Source organism: Mixophyes fleayi, chromosome 7 (genome assembly GCF_038048845.1).
Source record: "Mixophyes fleayi isolate aMixFle1 chromosome 7, aMixFle1.hap1, whole genome shotgun sequence".
NCBI lineage: Eukaryota > Metazoa > Chordata > Amphibia > Anura > Limnodynastidae > Mixophyes > Mixophyes fleayi.
In genome coordinates, this window is record NC_134408.1 from 81,339,170 (window position 1) to 81,359,626 (window position 20,457).

General features: G+C 41.6%; 1 protein-coding gene across 1 annotated transcript; it reads left to right on the forward strand.

The window, feature by feature from the left end:
• The first annotated feature begins 17,493 nt into the window (after positions 1 to 17,493).
• LOC142098517 (protein FAM200C-like) lies at positions 17,494 to 19,431 on the forward strand. The gene has a single exon (XM_075181358.1). It carries the CDS (start codon positions 17,494 to 17,496, stop codon positions 19,429 to 19,431), a length of 1,938 nt encoding a protein of 645 aa, XP_075037459.1.
• The last annotated feature ends 1,026 nt before the right edge of the window (positions 19,432 to 20,457 follow it).

Genomic DNA, 20,457 nt, shown 5'->3' on the forward strand with positions numbered 1-20,457 from the left:
ATGGGAGTTTGAAACACAAGGGCACATGCTACATCATATTGCACATTGGACCAGCTAGAATGCAAAGTTAAAAAGTATTGAGTGGGCTGTGTGATCAGTCACACAGCAATGTTAGTCAGAGGGTTTGTCTTGTGTTAGCTGTGCAGAAGGTGATAATAGGGTAACCTAGGGAGATTAATATGCTGGTTGAGGAATATCATAAGTTTGTCCGAAGAGGTGGATTTTCAGAGAACGCTTGAAGGTTTGAAGACTAGAGGAAAGTCTTATTGTGCGAGGGTGGCATTTCACAAAGTGGGTGCAGCCCAAAAAAAAGTCTGTAACCGGGAATGGGAGGATATGATGAAAGTGGAAGAGAGATGCAGACCTTGTGCAGAACGGAAGTGTCGAGTTGGGAGATATTTTGAGACAAGTGAGGAGATGTATGTTGGTGTATGAGGGGGAGTGTCAAGTTGTCAGTCAGTAGCTGAATATGGAAAAATTATAAAAGATGGTTCTGCATGCGCAGACCTGAATACAAGATGGGGCTGCCATCAGTCGTTAGCAGACCTCATCGCCTGGGGGAGACCAGATCTGTGCATCAGACCCCAATAAATGTGCCAGAAGGACAGGTGTGTTGTAGCAGATCCCTACCCCCCTCTTAAGGGTGGGCACTAAACACCCTACAAAAGGTTAGTTGGGAAATTTAAAATGGATTTTTTTCAGAAGAGTTGGGGCATGAATATCGGAGGAATCATCCCAAGATTTTTCTTTGTGGCCAAAGTCCTTTCAATCCACTAAATACTGAATTTACCTTTGGGAACGTCTGGAATTAGTCCCCCTGCTGAGTGCTGATTACAATCGGAGGAAAGGATGAAAAAGAAAATCAATTGATAATGAGAGGCTTCAATAAAGATATATGAAAGATATTGGAGATGTGAAGCGAAGATGATAATTTCAACATGAATGCCACTGGGTTGATTGTTTGGAGGATTTTGATGAGTTCAATGTACTTGGGTGCAAATTTCATACATGTAACTTTAAAATGTATGTTCCTAAGCCAGACTTTGTATCCCTTTTTTTAGTACATCGTTTCTGGTCATAAAAAATGTTGTAGTCCTTGGAGGATTTATTAAGATTCCTTATATCAGCAGAAATGGAGTTTTGAGTTCACTAGTGTCCTTCAAAAAGATTGCTGCTCAATTAAGTCCTATATTGACCATACATCCAGCAATAAAACACAATATGGCATAAGCAGAGAGAATAGGCCAACAAATGAAGTGCTATCCTTTTCACATAGATTAATAAGAGATGGAATACTTATTATTTGTGGTGGGTTGGATGATTTCCATGTGTTTCTTATAGGCAATCCACACCATGTAAGAGATGAAAATACATTTAAATAATAGTGCATTCCTATTTGTACATAATGTAGTATCACATATACTTCAATAAGATGGTATAGAATAGACAATCCACATAGATCTCCAAAGTGCTTGTCCCCTTTTGTGGAAAAACTTACACCACACAAACTTGTAAGTGTGCCTTTATAAATGTATCACCCTTTATCGTGAAATTTCCCTTTAGGTATAAGGCTTACTAGATTCACACTTGGAAATCCTATTTCTGAAATTCTTTGAATCTTCAGTAGAATCAATGATATAAATGCCGGAAAAATATGAAAAAATTGAAACAATCTAGTTTATTATTAGCTCATCCTACTCTAAATTCCCTTACTGTGGCCCCCTTGACAAGTTGATCCTTAAGATTTTTTGATCTCCTGTATATAAAACGTGGTTTCATCGGAAGGATTTTCGTTAAAATTTGATCCTTATTTAAAATTGACCAATGTTTAATAATCACCTTTTCAATTTGTTTGAAGCAGCTATTATATTCTGTGATAAAAGCAATATCATAAGCTGTGGTTCCATTCATTTTTCCTTCTTTTGAAAGGAAGAGTTCTTTACTATCTTTTCTTTCCACTTTTTCTCTCGCTAGTTTTAATTCGTCTGACTTATAACCTTTTTTTTTGAAAAAAAAATCCTGTATTGCATCCATCTGTTTATACATTGTAAATTCTTTTGTACAATTTCTCTTTAAGTAAAGAAATTGGCTATCGGGCAGGGGTGGCTAACCCCTGCCCTATAGCCTCAAATTCAAACTCAAACAGCCGCATGCAGCTCTTTGAATTTGAAATTGAGGCTTCTCGCCGATTAGGTGATTCTTTTTGGTTGTCAGCATCCGAAGCACTGCTGACAGCCACAGAGTATAACACAGCCAGCCAGGAGCTGCGATTGGCATCTGACAGCAGCCTGCGTCATGTGACCTCTTCTGCATAACACAGGGCGGTTACATTATCACTGGTATCCAATCAGGGAAGGAGGAGGAGAGTGTGCAGTCTGCTCTCGCTCCTTCCTCTGCATGGGCTCCAGCGTCTATGTGACAGGTAAGTAAGGGGCATGTAGATATCTGTTGGAATGTATGGATGTTAGAATGGTGTGTATAGGGCATGTTGTGATGCTGATTGGCCTGTATTGGGCATGTGGTGAAACTGATTGGCATGTATGGGGCATATGAGGGGGATTGATTGGCATGGATTGGGCATGTGGTGAGGCTTATTGGCATGTATGGGGCAAGTGGGGAGGCTGATTGACATGTAGGGAGGCTGAATGGCATGTACGGGGAATGTGGGTAGATCTCATGGCATGTGGAGAGGCTGATGGGCACGTGGTGAGGTCTGAGGGGCATGTTGGCTATTTATAGCTTTATTTATCCCCACTTCAACAGTTTCCTCGACAGCAATTGTGGATACAGAAGCACTGTGAGCTACTGTGGAGAGGCTATAAGCACCGTTTTAACCCACCTCCGCTGGACACAACAGCAAGGTAAGAGCTGAGTTATTATTCTAAACATTTTGGCGATGTTGGATATCTTCTTTTTCACTTAGCAAGATATTGTAAATTATGTTATATTTTCAATGTACATGTGTGCGGTGTGTGTATATGTAATGCACACATATATAAAAGGTAAAGTTGGCTCTTTACCGTATCTATTAGAGATGCTCACTAAACCCCCGTGTTTTGGTTTTGATTTTGGTTTTGGATCTGGATTACCGTCGTGTTTTGGTTTTGGTTTTGCCAAACCGCCATTGTGTGTTTTGGTTTTGTTTTTGTTTGGTTTTGTTATGCAATTTTCTTTAAAAATCAATGTTTTTGGGCATAAAATAACCTAATTTAGTGCTCCATCTGTTTCTTGGATAAGTAAGGCAATTATAAAGCTAATAAATTAGGAAGAAAACAGTTTAATCCCTGGTAGGCCGTTCTTAATTCTGCACACAAACCTGATTGTCTTCCTCTCCATCTTAGCTTATTGGCAATGCAGCCATCGTCTTTGGGTGTATATTACACCCTACACTTATAGTTAAATATATAAAGAAATGGACAAAGGCAGTTTGGTTTCTGTCTCTATAGCCCCCCTTCCCCCTGCCCTCCACTTGTAGACTGTAGAGTTAGAATATAAAAATAAATGGACCAAGGTAGTTTGGTGGCTGTCTATGAGAAAGGTGAAGGCCTCATTCTTTCTTTGCCACTGCGTGTGTAGAATGGCATGTTGGCATATTTTTTGTATCGGCAGTTAACTTTTCCTCAGTTACATTTCTATTTTGCTTCAACACGGTAAATTTTTTTGGTGTCTGTTTTTTTCTCTGATTTAAAAAGACTATGTACTTTTACATCGCCTTTCCCAGATGACGTACTGGGAACACTACTATCAGGACTGGTGACAGAACCTAGTTGCTGATTCTGCTCATATGTGGATATGCTCGTATGTATGCTTTGAATCCATTTTAATGAGCCCAAAGCACTTGTAGTCCCAAAAATTGTATTAGATAGATACTGCTGACAAATATGTCTCGTAAGATCAATTCCCAGCAATATGGTAATGTCAAAGGGTCTTTCAATCCGTAATCTTTAGGCAAAATTGGCTGACGCGTTTAGTCTCTTAAAATGAGACTTTCTGAAAGCCCAAGTTCACTAATCCGAATCACGTTGAATTATATACGTGCTGGTTATCTCGTTTGGAGAACTATGCTATTTGTATGAGAAAAGTGATCTCTGGGCACTTTATTTGTATCTACCTTGAAAAAGACCCACACTTAGGCAAAACCTCATTGGAAAGTACAGGTTCACTTGCCGAGAATTGAGAAGAATCAGCTATCACCTGACCCCAGGATTTCATGTGATGTGCCTATTATTATTCATTATCCAGTAGGAGTACCTTCATCATCATCACCATTTATTTATATAGCGCCACTGATTCCGCAGCGCTGTACATAGAACTCATTTACATCAGTCCCTGCTCAATTGGAGCTTACAATCTAAATTCCCTAACATACACACACACACACACACACACACACACACACATACACACACAGACAGAGACTAGGGTCAATATTGATAGCAGCCAATTAACCTACTAGTATGTTTTTGGAGTGTGGGAAGAAACTGGAGCACCCGGCGTAAACCCACGCAAACACGGGGAGAACATACAAACTCCACACAATTAAGACCATGGTCGGGAATTGACTATGGGATTATTCGATTGCAAGCTTGCAAGCAGGGCCATCTTACCTCTCTGTATGTATTACACAGCATTGTTTTATTACTGTTTGTTCCCAATTGTAAAGGTTTATGGAATCTGCTGGTGCTATATAAATAGATTTTGATGATGAGGATAGTAGGTTACCAAGCCCAAATGTCTGGCCACCCTTGATCTATAGTATGGATGGGCTGCATATCAATGGGAAGAGTGCAATTGAGGGAGATTGTAAACTAATAACTGGGGTGTAGGGTGAAGCAGTGTGCAATATAGTATAGACAGGGAGAAGAGTTTAGTTGAGGAAAATGGGTAAGGAGTATGGGGAGGGTTTAGAAGAAGCAATAATGACATAATATTGAATGTGCCAATACAAATATAAAATAATTAGTAACAAATATTAGGTGTTCTACAAACATTATAGATTACAATTAAAGATGGACGAGAATTTGGCTGAATGAAAGTCATTTATAGACAGCGAATTTGGAAGAATGTGTGTATGGGCAGATAAAAATGGAGAAAAGACACCAGTATTGTAATGTTAGGTGGTTTTTTTTATAGTTCACATAGCATAAACAATTGTACTGATATTCAATTATTACAAGTTGAAACTGGCAGTAAAGAAAAATGTGGTCCTCCACATGGGTGATATTAAATATCCAGATATAAATTAGGATAATGAAACTAGCGGTTCTGGCAAAGAAAGACCATTTTTTATCTATTTTAAAAGACAACTACTATTACAAGTGGAAGAAAAAACACAAACTGCTCATTAATGCAATTATTTAATCAGCTAATCATACTGCAGTAACTCAATGCATAAAAGCACGCAGCCACGGTCAAGAACTTCAGTCTTTGTTAAGCCCAAACACGGGAATGGGAAAAAAAAATGATTTATGTGACATTGGCTGTGAAATGATAGTTGGTGCCAGATGGAGTGGTTTGAATATTTCAGAAACTACGGATTTTAATGCACAACAGTCTTTAGAGTTTACAGATAATGATGCGCAAAACACATCCAGTAAGCAGCAGTTCTGTGGCTAAAATGTAATTTTAATGAGAGAGTTCAGAGGGGAATGGCAAGACTGGTTGAAGCTAACATGAAGGCAACAGTATCTCAAATAACTGTTACAACAGTGGTATGCAGAAAAACATCTCTGATTTTACAGCATGTTGAACCTTGAAGTGGATGGGCTAATGCAGCAGAAGACCACATTGGGTTCTACTCCTGTCATCCAAGAACAGGAAACTGAAACCAGAGTGGCACAGGTTCACCAAAACTGGACTATTGAAGATTGGAAAAACATGCTTTGGTCTGACCAATTTTGATTTCTGCTGCAACTTTCATATGGTAGGGTAAGAATTGGGCATAAACAACATGGATCCATTGTTCCTTGTTTCAATTGTGCAGGCTGGTGGTGGTGGCGTAATGGCTTGGGGAATGTTTTTTTTGGAACAAGCTGGGCTCATTAATATCAAACGAGCATTGTTAAAATGCCACAACCTTGTTACTGACCATGTGCATCCCTTTATGGCCACACTTTACCCATCTTCTAATAGCTACTTCCAGCAGGATGAGGCAACTTGTCACAAAGCACATGCCATCTCAAGCTGGTTCCATAAATCTGGTACCACATGACAATAAGTTCAATGTCTTATATGGCCACCACCATCACCAAATCTCAATACAATAGAGCATCATCGGGATGTGGTGGAATGGGAGGTTCACAAGCATTTGCAGCTGACAAATTTTAAGTAATTGCATGAAGTCATTGTGACAACATGGTGTAGCGAGCGCATTAGGGCTCGCTTACCTGCCTACCAGCTGTCATGGCAACAGTTGGGAAATCACTTTTAGTATTTCTGTCCTTGCCGTCATCAGCGCAGTGTTCAATTGTGACAGCCAAGCATGTGCAGAAATAGTATAAATTAATTAGGCAACTCGTGGGGGTCTAATTATTACACATTAAGGCCCCAGCTACTGATAGGCCGGTTCTTGTATTTAAGGCAGGGAGGGCTTTGGCTCCTTGTCAGTTATAGCATCCTGTGTGCTGCACATTTTGCTGACCAGCTTTTATTGCTGTGGATACTCTGCTTTATTCACCTGATTCCTGTTGTGACCTGTAGCTTGTTTTTGGACCCTGCTTGAACACTGATTACCCCTGACCTTTGACTTTCTTAAGGATTATCCATGTGTGAAACTTTTCCTGACCTCTGGCCTGTCCCTCAGTTACTCTCTTTGCTACCGACCCTTGACCTGTGGACTGTCCCTGGCATTCGCCTTCTGTATTCTAGTTGCCCACCTCTCTGAACTACGGCTGCCAATGATAAACTTGTACTTTAGAGTCCTGGGGGCATCTGAGTACCTCCGAACATAATCAGTTCTATGGGAAAGGTGGCTGCTAAATGTGAAGACCTCTATCCTGTTTGGCTCTAAAAGTTTATCTAGGTAGACATTAGCTCTAACATTATAACCGCAGCACAGTGGCCTAGTGGTTAGCACTTCTGCCTCACAGCACTGGGGTCATGAGTTTGATTCCCAACCATGGCCTAATCTGTGTGGAGTTTGTATGTTCTCCCTGTGTTTGAGTGGGTTTCCTCCGGGTGCTCCGGGTTCCTCCCACACTCCAAAAACATACTTGTAGGTTAATTGGCTGCCATCAAAATTGATCCTAGTCTCTCCCTCGCTGTCTGTCTGTCTCCCTCTCTGTCTGTCTTTGTGTGAGTCTGTGTCTATATTAGGGAATTTAGACTGTAAGCTCCAATGGGGCAGGTACTGATGTGAAGGAGTTCTCTGTACAGCGCTGCAGAATTAGTGGCGCTATATAAATAAATGGTGATGATGATGATTATGATATAACCGGCCTTAAATACGTATTGGAGAACTCCCAATCCAGCTCAGGGTTTGGTAGGCCAGATCCTGACACTCTCGCAGGTGGTAAAAGATCTCTTTCCTCTCATCGTCTGTCTGTACAAGAGCAACCTCGAAATCCTCAACAGGCACCCTGGTACTGTCTGTGGAGCCTAAATTCAACCTAGCAGATCACTTCTCTGGTGACCACACCTTGTTCCATAACTTTAAAGAAAGTTGCAAATTATATTTTAGCTTGAGGCCCTGCTCCTTGGGTTTGGAGCAACATAGAGTTGGAATCATGATATTTCTACTTCAGAGAGACCTGCAAACCTGGGCCTTTGGGATGAACCCAAGCAGTCATACCCTGCAATCTGTTGATGTATTTTTTAACATCTTAGGGTTACTCTATGATGATCAACATCAAGTAGCCTCAGCTGAGTCACATCTCCAATCCCTGAAACAAGGTCAGCACTCTGCCGAGGAATATTGTGCAGAATTTAGGCAATAGTCTAACGACCCTCCATTCCGCAGCCAGTTTCGTCTTGTCCAAATAAATAAAGGACTCTCTGGTATGATATCCTTCTCCTACATCTTTGGAGACACTTTTGCAACTCGCCATTAAAATTGACAGATGGATCTAGGAGAGCAAGCGGAGAAAGAAACACCTCCTTCATTTGTGCATTTTGCTTCTTTCCCTGCACCCATGGAGAGAGTGGAACCTATGCAACTAAGGGCAGATTGGCCTTCATCTGAGGAGAGAACTAGAAGACAGACCAAAGGCCTTTGTCTTTATTGTGGCAACAAAGATCACCTTCTCCGCTCTTGTCCCAATAAGCGGGGAAAAGACCAGGCCTAGATAATGAGGAAGAGATTCTTTTAGGCCTACAGATCATTTTTTCCAAAAATACATTATTGTTTCCCTCACACATTGCCAATGATTCACACTCCATCTTAGTCTCGGCCTTCTTAGACAGCGGTGCTGTTGGCAATTTCTGGACATCGGGTTTGCTAATTCCTCCATAGATACCTCTGTGAAAGTCAATACCCCCATCACAGTCTTGTAGCCTGAATAGAGGCCCTTTACCCAGCAGCAAGATTTTCTATGAGATGCCCCCATTGCAATTAACAGTAGGGACTCTCCACTCAGAAACCCTGTCCTTTTTTCTTATTAATTGCCCTTCTGTGACACTAATCTTAGGACATCCCTTGCTTTATCTTCATAACCCAGTTGTAGATTGGACCAAAGGGGAGATTACTCGCTGGAGCTCTTATTGCTCTCAAACCTGTTTGACCTTACCTCTCCGGCCTCTGCAGCCACTCTCTGAACAGCTACCTCCACCTTACCGTGTATTCCAGGATGTGTTCTCAAAAAAAGTAGCTGACTCTCTGCCGCTTCATCGCGATTCTGCCATCAATTTAATTCCAGGATCTAAGCTACCCAAAGGGAGGTTGTATTCACTCTCCTGTCCTCAAACCAAGGCTACGCATGAATATGCAGAGGAGAATCTGCAGAAAGGCTTTATTAGGCCCTCAAATTCTCCAGTGATAGCCAGATGTTTTTTTGTGTCCAAGGAGGACGACGGTCTGCGTCCCTGCTTCGAAAGAACACTTATCCACTCCCGCTTATCTCAGTCTTGTACGATAAGCTTAAAGGTGCTACCATGTACACCAAGATAGATCATTGTGGGGCATATAATCTTATCCACATTAGAGAGGGAGTGGAAAACTGCATTTAACACCCATTCTGATCATTAAGAAAACTTGATCATGCCCTTCTGTCTTTGTAATGAGCCTGCTGTCTTCCAAGACCCCATTAATGAAGTCCTTAATGATTTCCTTGGTCAGTTCACTGTCATTTACTTGGATGACATCCTGATATATTCTCAATCCTTCTCACAACTTTGTCTCCATGTCAAACAGATCCTCCTCAGACTGCGAGAGCATCATCTCTTCACCAAACTCGAAAAGTGTGAGTTTGAAGTCCAGAAGGTATCATTCCTGGGATACATAATCTGCTTTACTGGATTTTCCATGGATCCTAGAAATGTTCATGTTTTCTTGGATTGGCTGCGTCCTACCAATCTGAAGGCCATCCAGTGGTTCTTGGGCAAACTACTTCGGGAGATTTATCTGTGCCTTCTCAGCCCTGGCGGCTCCCATCACTCCTCTTACCTGTAAGGGGGTAAACCCTGGAAATTGATCTCCAGAAGCCATAGGCTCTTTAGAAGCCCTCAAAAGGGCATTCATCTTTGCTCATATCCTGTGACATCCCAATCCTGATTTACCTTTTGTGCTGAAGGTAGATGCCTCTGACATAAGCGTTGTCTTACCCCAGCAGGACCCTCCTGATCACAGACTGCATCCTTGTGCTAACTTTTTAAAGTTAATCTAGGACATGCCATACAACAACTATAAATCTGCAATCGCATTTTAAATTTACCTCACCCTTCAATGCAACATGGTTTTTCCAAAGTGAAGAGTTGCTCCTTTATTTTTGCTTTACTTTCTTTAATAAATCAGGCTCAATATATATATATATATTTGCATGCCTTAATGAATCAGGCCCGTATTGTACAGGTAAGAGGGAATTGAAGGAATAGTTGCCACAACATAATAATAAAATAGTAATATTATTTTTTTTTTGCAAGGGACCAAAAAACTATGAATTTTAGAAGGGCAATGTTTAATCAGCTCAGAGAATCATTCAGGCTCATTGACTGGGAAAGTATACAAAAGCAAAGAAACAAAAAAGTAATTTTTAAAAAATATTTTAAATGAAAACTGTCGGAGTAGATTGATTCCTAGATTTCTAGGAATAAAAGTTTGTTAATTAAGAATATCTTGGAAGGAATATGCCTGGAGGAAGCTGTACAATACAATAGCTCACTACTGCCCAACCCCGAGCTAGATTGGTGATAGGTAGCTAGCAATTCACCCCGTCATTTGATATTAGCAAGTTTGAGCAGAAAGCCGGAGCCGCTAATCTGAAGTATATAAGGGGAATCAGGACTACCTATATATCTAGTTCAGTCATTTGAGACTAGAATGTGAGAATTATGTTACTATTGGAGCAATATGTAGAACATTGTTGCCAGTCAATTATACAACTGGCTACAGATGTCTTTATTGCAGCAACAGCTACATTGCAGACCACTGAATACTAACTATAAAATTATTTTTACTGCAATCCAAACACAATCACATACACAATCTAATGTTCTCCCAATAGGGGTTAACAGATATTGTTGATTGTGAATCTATCAATGAATAGGATAGTCTATCTGCAATAGTTTTACTAAATACAACATATTAGGCTCTAACTTTATTAGAATCTATTATATGTTATAATTAAGAGAGTCACACACAGCTATTTTAACATTTTGTTTTATTTTACTTATCACTTCAAATTTCGCTTTTAAATCATTATTATTTTAGTAATTGTAATAATAAAAGTTGTGTTTTAATTGAATTGGCTTCTCATGACTAACACAAATATGTTACAACATTGTGGCAATGGGAGTGGTTTTCCACAGGCCTCTAATAGTGGAATTAGCTATGGAGCTTACAGTCTGCAGGTAAAAGGCTGCAGACCTAGTGATACATGGGTGTAGCACTGTGCTTATGTTAAGTAATGTACAGGTCAGAGACATGTGGTAAAGTAAATGTAAAAAGGTGATTTACTTGCATGCTTTAACGTGTTTGTATCCACAGGGCTGATTAGGCGTTACAGAACGCCTGAGGAGCCATCCTTTAAAGACAAGGTGGGAGTGTCGCCTGTCAGTCATCCAAGCCTGTGGGAGGAGACATGTGTATTTAAACCTGGAGTTGTGCTCATCAGAGGTGATTGACGCTGAACCAGTTGGCCAGTCAGTAGGGAGCTGTACTGTGTCTAGTTAGTGTTTAGGGTCACCAGGAGGTGCAAGTAAAAGGTAGTTGCTTGCTGGTGTCATCCTGACGAAAGTTGTGCAATTTATTGTGATGAAAACAATAAATATATTTGATTTATAAAAGAAGTTTCGTGTTGCTGATGTCTACTGGGTATTCTTGCAACAGAAGGTGACAAAAGTGCCAAGAGAAGGGTGCGGTTTTGTTACAAGTGGTGTCAGAAGTGGGATCGCCGAGTATAGCCAACGCACAGCTGTCCACCCAACCACCAGATGTAAAAGGTGGTGAGTGGGCAATGATTGAATACTGCTATCACACCTTAAACTGTATTTGCTGTCAGTTGCAGTGAAGAGATTGCTATTGCTGAGGAAGCAATTTTTTTTTTTTTTTTGTCTGTGGAGAGACAGAAGCAATATTACTGTGAACTATTTAGCATTTGTTTTGCAAAAGGAAAGCAAAGTTTTTTTTGCATAAAATGGCTGGGCATTGTAGTGCCATACCTTGTTTATTCACTGGGCTGTGAGTTGGGTGTGGTCCACAAGTCTGCTGTTTTGCCTATGCATTGAAGTTGCTGTTTTACCTGTGTGGGAGACTAATGCACCTGTTTTACTAATTGCCTGTGGAAGTGCTGGACATATATGAAGCTTGATATTTGAAAGCTACTAGTACAAAATTGTCTTTACTCCTTAAGATGGGCAAGAAAAAGAACAAAATGTCTCAAAAGGAAAGTGTGCAAACAGGTGTGTCTGAGGTACATTCTCAACAGGAAAACATGGAAAATCAGAGAGGAGAATCTCATGCTCTCTGCACAACCCAAGTGTTACCTGTGTCAGAAAATGTGACCAGGGAAGAGTATGATTCTTTAGAGAAAATGTTTATTGAGGAAAATTGCTGTCTTGTAAAAGAAGTGTGGAATTTAAAGCAGCAGAGAGAGCAAGAAAATGTGATTTTTGAATCTGTGGAAAATGAGTTGCATGCATTGCAAAAAGTGTGTGAAGACAGACAAAAATCAGACAAAGCTCTTAATGAAATAGTAGCAGAGAAAGACAGAGAAATTGCTGCTTTAGAACAGAAGCTTGTCTTGGCTCAGCAAGAGGTATTCTTCGCAAGAGAGTCTGCAAGAGAGCTTGAGGAGTGCAAGTTGAAGAAGCTTGTACTTGTTGAACAGCATGAAAAGCTGGAACAGTTGCTCCAAGAAGAAAAAACTGTCTTCTAGATATGCTGAGAAACGTGACCAAGCAGTGGCCTTGACATCCACTCAGAGGAGTTTGGTGAACACCAAGGATGAGAGCATCCAAGTGGGTAAACCCAAAATCAAGGGCCTAAAGGGGAACCCTGCTGCTAATTTAGGTCAAGCTGTAAGTGCACCTGACAGGAGGTGCTTCAGGTGTGGAGAACTTGGTCACTATAAAGCCAGGTGCACTAGTCGCAAAAACCTAGTGGACTGTTCGGTTGGCCAAGCTGGGCCTGTCTTTTCTCGTTGCTGTTGCCAGAGTTTAACTAGCGGTGGATCACCTTTATTTAAAGTGACAATGCGTTTGAACAACAAGATTGTACATGCTGTCGTGGACTCTGGGAGTGACATTACGCTGGTTTCCAATTTTGTCCTGGCTGGGACCAAGATCTCGTGGTTGCCCAAAATGAATGTGCGCTGCACACGTGGCATAGTCAGGAGATTAAAAGTAACTCTTTTGGCCATTAGTCTGAAAGGCCAAACTGTGAAGGTAGTAGCTGCTATAGCGCCCAAGCTGCCATATCCAATCGTTCTGGGGTGAGATTTCCCACTCTATAATGAGGTCCTCGGTGAACAAATCCGGCCGGACATGCTGACAATTGATTCACAGGTCGAAAGCCCGATCTTAAAGGATCTGCTAAAAACACCACAGCGTCTGAACCTCAATCACTAGGAGCCGCCAAGCTGGAGTACTTTCGTGGGGGTCACGACAGAACTTTCACAGAAAACTGGACGAACAGAATCAGTGTTGGCGGGTGACATCGCAGATGTGCCAACCTTACCTGTTGGTGACAATATAGACTGGTCTGAATATCCCGAATTGTTATCTGTGCCAAACCTTGCACGTCAACAGAAAAATGATGTAGCTTTAAAGCGTATCTTTAATTTGGCTAGTAATGTTCAATTCGACAGACTGTGGGCCATCGTATATTGTTAAAAATAATGTGTTGTTTCATGTGACTACTGTTAAAGGGAGAAAAGTAGAACAGTTGGTAGTCCCACAAAACCATGTACCCTTAGTGCTAGAAGCTGCACACACGCAGGAGAGTGGCAGACACTTAGGGGAAGGTAAAATGAGGGAGAAAGTTCTACGCAGATATTACTGGCCCGGAGTCTATATGGCAGTAAAAAAGTTTTGTAGGTCTTGTCCGGAATGCCAGAAGGCCTATGCCGCTGTAACAGTACAACCACTATCAGAAGGAGCTCATAGACGTCCTATTAAGAAAATGTTTCAGAACAGAGTTCTCGGGTACCAAGAAGAGAAGGTCCCAATGAGTGCACTGGTGGGTGTGATTGTGAGGACAGTTAAAGACATAATAGAACCTTCCTTGTCTCAGGCTATAAAATGTCAGGTGGACAAGATGGTCGCAGAGGCTCTCTTCCACAGAGATGCGATCCTTGCGAGGTCCGCGCCACCTTACATGGTGACGCTAGGGGAAGGGATATGTGGCAATGGGAGTGGTTTTCCACAGGCCTCTTATAGTGGAATTAGCTATGGAGCTTACAGTCTGCAGGTAAAAGGCTGCAGACCAAGTCACACATGGGTGTAGCACTGTGCTTATGTTAAGTAATGTACAGGTCAGAGACATGTGGTAAAGTAAATGTAAAAAAGTGATTTACTTGCATGCTTTAACGTGTTTGTATCCACAGAGCTGATAGGGGTGGCTGTGCTGATTAGGTGTTACAGAACACCTGAGGAGCCATCCTTTAAAGACAAGGTGGGAGTGTCGCCTGTCAGTCATCCAAGCCTGTAGGAGGAGACATGTGTATTTAAACCTGGAGTTTCGCTCTTGTCAGAGGTGACTGACGCTGAACCAGTTGGCCAGTCAGTAGGGAGCTGTACTGCGTCTAGTTAGTGTTTAGGGTCACCAGGAGGTGCAAGTAAAAGGTAGTTGCTTGCTGGTGTCATCCTGACGGAAGTTGTGCAATTTATTGTGATGAAAACAATAAATATATTTGATTTATAAAAGAAGTTTCGTGTTGCTGATGTCTACTTGGTTTTCTTGCAACAGAAGGTGACAAAAGTGCCAAGAGAAGGGTGCGGTTTTGTTACAATATATAGAGGACTGTTTTGTGCACCCTTGGAGGTCCAGCTTTCATCTCTTTTTTTTCTTCTTGAATGTTCTAATTTTGGCTGGCAAGTTGCAGCTCCATTTGAATTAATATATATATTAGCAGAATTATCTAAATAAATGTAACATCATTTAATTATTTTATATTTATATATTTAATTTATATTGAGATAACAGTCCATCAATGACTACAAGTGCAACATTTTTTCAAACAGGTTCTTGGTAATGCAGTTTATGTAATATATTTAGGTGAGAGTATAAGGTCTAGGGGAAAAGTGTGTACATGTGTAGAAAACTTTTTAAAGCATAGAAGAAAAAGGGTAGCTACAAAGTGGGTTAAATGTATTAGTGGTATATCTCACAAATCGCAGTGGTGTATCCCAGTAATCATAATTACTGGTGACACAATATAGAGCAGGAGAGTAACTTGCTACAAAAATACTCAGGCAAAATAGCAAACTGTGTCTTGGCAAGGTAGATTAAATTTAGTTGACAACAATTGGCTGTAGTAATAACTGTGCTATTTGCACATTAAATGGAATACATTTGGAAATAAGTGAGATGGAAAACGACTTAAAAATAGTAGTTGATACAAAACTTAGTAGTGCCACATTATATCAGGCAGAGACTGTATATAAACTGTACAAAAGGTGTATACATTCATGTGATGTAAACATAGTACTAGCATTATATAAGCCATGAGTTATAATTTAAATATGATGTAGAGTTTCGGGTACTTCACTGTACTAGGACACGCAAGAACTCGAGAACTTTCAGAGACTGGCAATTTCTTTAGGAAAATAATGGAAGCATTAAAGTGAGATGAAAAAAAATTGGTTTGTTTGAATTATAAAAAGGTGCTTTTGAGGTGTCCAAAATAATTTGCATAAATATATTAATGATCAATATATTTTGATAGTGAGTACCATACAGAGGACAAAGGGTCATTCATTATGAATGGAAGAAAGACAGTTTCATGAGCATACAAAGGGATTCCTTTATTGTAAGATTGGTTAAGCTGTGGAATTGCTTACCTCATGAAGTGGTGATAGCAAATTCCCCTACACACAGGGCCGGATTAACCCGCGGTCTAACTGGGCTACAGCCCAGGGGCCTCAGGCATCCAGGAGGCCCTTGACAGTGCCCAGCGGCATTATTGATCGGTGCTGGGACATGGGTGCCCCCGGCCAGATCAATGCTGCTGAGCCTGTCACTGTAGTCCTTCTGCGACGCTCAGTAATCTCTTTACTGAGGAGATCTCATGAGCCTCACTCTCACGAGATCTTCTCAGTAAGAAGCTTACAGCGTGCCGTGGAAGGACTACAGTGACAGGGCAACAGACAGAGGTAAGTGCTTGGGGTGGGGGGTGGGAGGCAGTGGGTGACTCACAGGTGGACTCACGGGGGGGGAGGGGTTGCGGCTCACAGGTGAATGGAGGCCCCCTTAGCCCTGCTTACACAATGTAAAAATTAATTGGATGCATTTGTTTTTTTTGTTTTTTACAAGAAAGTGTATCTGTAGCTATAATTAGCAAAAGACATTATTGGGGTCACTGATCCAGAAAAGTATTTCAATTTCCATTATTTTAGGTCTTGAAGAATTCCTAAATTGGTAACTGCCGCATTGGTAGTTACAGATGATAGTGGGCTGGTGGACTCATGTAAATAAGATCCTAATTATGTCCATATGTGTACACAATCCGAGGTATGGTCAGTTTACAGGCATGCAGCAGAATAACCCATACCCCTGACGCGTTGCGTCTGCATTTGGGCTGACTTTTTGAAAGATGGTTAGAGACTTTCCTTCTTAACTATTTATACCGTTCCTTCTTTTCTGATTGGTATAGAGATTAGTATTACATGACAGTATTCATAAATATAGAACAAGGGTAACAAAGTACAAGTAACAATACAGAGGGGCAGTTCACAATGATAGCATGGGTGGTGGAGTGCAGGTTGCATTGTTGGATATAACATACTTGATAATTATAAAATGACATAATATAGCAAAACTGGATAACAGGACAGAGTGTGAAAATCTGGAGGCTAAAGCAGGATAGGAAATGAAAAGAGTTAATGAGATGGGGAAGACTTTCTCCTGAGAGCTTACATTCTAAAAGTGGGGGTGAAGTTGATATTCTAGAGCAGGGGTCGGGAACCAATGGCTCGCGAGCCAGGTGTGGCTCTTTTGATGATTGCATCTGGCTCGCAGATCGATTTTTCACTGCTCATGTCCTGTTCAGGGCTGCAGTTTGCTGTAGGAGCAATTTTCCATTATTTTAATTGGATGATACTGGCCTACGTTGGCCGTTGCTGGGTAAACAGGTAAACGCCCCCTTTTGAATCAGTCTGCTCGGTCATTAGCAGTGTTGCCAATTGTCGCGGCTTTTTTTTGTCTGCCGCGGGTCGCGTTTTTTTGGGCTTTTTTTTTTTCCTCATCTGCTGGACAGCCGGGGAGGAGTACTCTGCAGGGGAGAAGATCGAGTGTAGGTAAAGTATAAAAGGTGTGAACTAGAGTAGAGTATGAATGGGGGTGTGAGTGAAGTATGAATGGAGTGTGAACGGGGGTGTGAAATAGAGCAGAGGGGATAATGGACACTAAGGAGGAGGGTCATTGTAAAGCATATTTAAAAAAAAAAAATAATAATCAATAAATCCTAAGTGTATATATATATATATATATATATATATATATATGTGTGTGTGTGTATATGTGTATATATATATATATATAATATATATTGGGCTTGTTTTTGGGCTTTTTAGGATTGTGTTTGGCTTGTTTTGGGCTTGTTTTTTACGAATTGGTTGCTTATTCTGTATTTTATAGTTGGCAACCCTGGTCATTAGCTCAAAGCTAACCCTTCGACAAAGAAGATGGCGAAAAGAAAAAAAGATGATGAGTATCGTATATTTCGGGACGAATGGACCGAAGAATTCGCCTTTGTGGAGAGAGCAGGTTCTGCGGTGTGTCTAATTTGCAATGACAAAATTGCATCGATGAAACGGTCGAATGTAAAGCGGCACTTCGACACGCGCCATGCTACCTTTGCATCAAAATACCCTGCGGGAGACAGCAGAAAGAAAGCGGCCCAAGAGCTACTGAGCAGGGTGCAAGCTAGCCAGCAGCAACTCCGCGTATGGACCCGGCAAGGTGACTATAATTCCGCTAGCTTTGCTGGATCTTTAGCAATAGTGAGGAACGGAAAACCATTCACAGATGGCGAGTATGCTAAAACGTTCATGCTGGATGTAGCCAATGAACTTTTTGATGATCTTCCGAACAAAGACAAGATAATCAAACGGATACAAGACATGCCTCTGTCGGCAAGAACTGTTCATGATCGTACCATCATGATGGCAAACAAAGTGGAGGAAACGCAAGTGAAGGACATAAATGCAGCGCCGTTCTTTTCCCTGGCTTTGGATGAGTCAACAGACGTGAGCCATTTGTCGCAGTTCAGCGTGATTGCAAGATATGCTGTTGATGACACACTGCGCGAAGAAAGTCTTGCTGTTCTGGCAATAAAAGGGTCCACAAGAGGTGAGGATTTATTCAAGTCTTTCATGGAGTTTGCTCAAGAAAAAAATCTACCTATGGATAAACTTCTCTCAGTGTGTACTGATGGTGCTCCGTGTATGGTGGGGAAAAACAAAGGATTTCTGGCGCTTCTTCGTGAACATGAAAATAGACCCATCCTAAGTTTCCATTGCATTCTACACCAGGAGGCACTTTGTGCTCAGATGTGTGACGGGCAGTTTGGCGAAGTGATGTCGCTGGTCATTCGTGTGATCAACTTTATTGCTGCCCGAGCCTTAAATGATCGCCAGTTTAAAACACTGCTGGATGAAGTTGGAAATAACTATCCTGGTCTGCTTTTGCACAGCAATGTGCGTTGGTTGTCAAGAGGGAAGGTGCTTAGCCGTTTTGCGGCTTGCCTGAATGAAATCCAGACTTTTCTTGAAATGAAAGGCATCGAGCATCCTGAGCTAGCCGAAACTGAGTGGCTCCTCAAGTTTTACTATCTTGTAGATATGACTGAACATCTGAACCAGCTCAACGTGAAAATGCAAGGCATTGGAAATACAGTGTTATCCCTTCAACAAGCTGTGTTTGCTTTTGAAAACAAGCTAGAGCTCTTCATTATGGATCTTGAAACAGGTCGTTTACTACATTTTGAAAAACTGAGCCAGTTTAAAGATGCATGCACAGCAAGTGAGCCCATTCAAAACTTTGATCTCCACCAGCTAGCTGGCTTCACATCCAGTCTCCTACAGTCCTTCAAAGCACGCTTTACAGAATTTCGTGAGCACGCTCGTCTTTTTAAGTTCATCACCCATCCAACCGAGTGTTCACTGAACACAGCCGACCTGAGTTACATTGCTGGTGTCTCCGTCAGAGATTTTGAAGCAGAAGTGGCTGACCTGAAGGCCTCAGACATGTGGGTGAATAAGTTCAAGTCACTGAATGAAGATTTGGAAAGAATCACACGACAGAAAGCGGAGTTGGCGAGCAAGCACATGTGGACAGAAATGAAAAAACTTCAACCCGAAGACCAGCTGATTCTCAAAACTTGGAACGCGCTTCCTGTCACATACCACACACTGCAGCGTGTGAGTATTGCTGTGTTGACCATGTTTGGATCTACGTATGCATGTGAGCAGTCATTCTCACATCTTAAAAACATCAAGTCCAATCTGCGATCACGTTTAACGGATGAAAGTCTCAACGCTTGCATGAAGCTTAACCTCACCAAGTACCAACCAGACTACAAAGACATCAGCAAATCCATGCAGCACCAGAAGTCGCATTAATGGTGAGTATTATAACAACATTATTTAAAAGAATAAATTCAGAGGCGTTTTATACTGACATTTAGTTGAATTCACTTTTAAAATATATTATATGGCTCTCACTGAAATAAATTTCCAAATATTTTGCTTTCATGGCTCTCTTAGTCAAAAAGGTTCCCGACCCCTGTTCTAGAGGGTGATACATAGAGAGTAATAGTAGGGGGCCAGTGGGGAGGGGTTAGATGGTAGAATTGTTCTAGGCTATGATAGAGCATTTTTACGGAGCGTTTCAAGCATTGGAAGCTGGAGGAGAGTCTGTTTGAACAAGGGACGGCATTCAAGAGTTGGAGAGCATGCAAAATGTCGGTAGAAAGGTATAGGTTGAAGAGGTGGGTAAGATGGATGCAGGCAATCGGGGATAGGAAGTAGAGCAGGTGAAAGGGGATAGGGTTGAGGGGGCAGGTTGTGGTGGGGAGAAGATGAAAGAGGAGCTTGGAATTTGTTCCTTTTGATGGAAAGGAAGGAGTACATGGAGAGGCTGCTGGAGGGAAATGGGAGGGTGAGGTGTGAGGGGCTTAATATGAGGAGATTTCTAGTCTGACGGTGTCAATTTTGGAGGTGAAGAAGTTTGAGGAGTAGAAAGTAAAATGACTGAGATCATAAATCTATCAGAGATATCTGCCCCATGACAAAACCCATAGTCATATATTTACAAGAATGTCTAATCCGACATTTTTACAACCCTGTGTTAGGAACCCCTCTAGCCGATACAGCACAACCCGGAGTCTGCTCTGCCAGTCAGGTGTTCACTGGAGCCCCTAGTGGTGGGGACAGACTTGGCCGCAGACTAGCAGAGGGTCGTGAAGTGTGTACCGACTAGGGGGAACCCAGGTAAGCGGAGTGAAGTCCAGGCAAGGGTCAGGGGCCGGCAGCAGACAGGGAATCCAATACACGATCCAGGGTCAGGGGTCACAAGCACGGTAGCAAGGTCCAGATACAGGTAAGAAGGTCAGGGTCACAGGATACACAGGCAGGGTCAAATCCAGG

Excerpts from the sequence above, each read along its gene's own strand:
- LOC142098517 (XM_075181358.1), top strand. The coding sequence starts at position 17,494 with ATGGCGAAAAGAAAAAAAGATGATGAGTATCGTATATTTCGGGACGAA.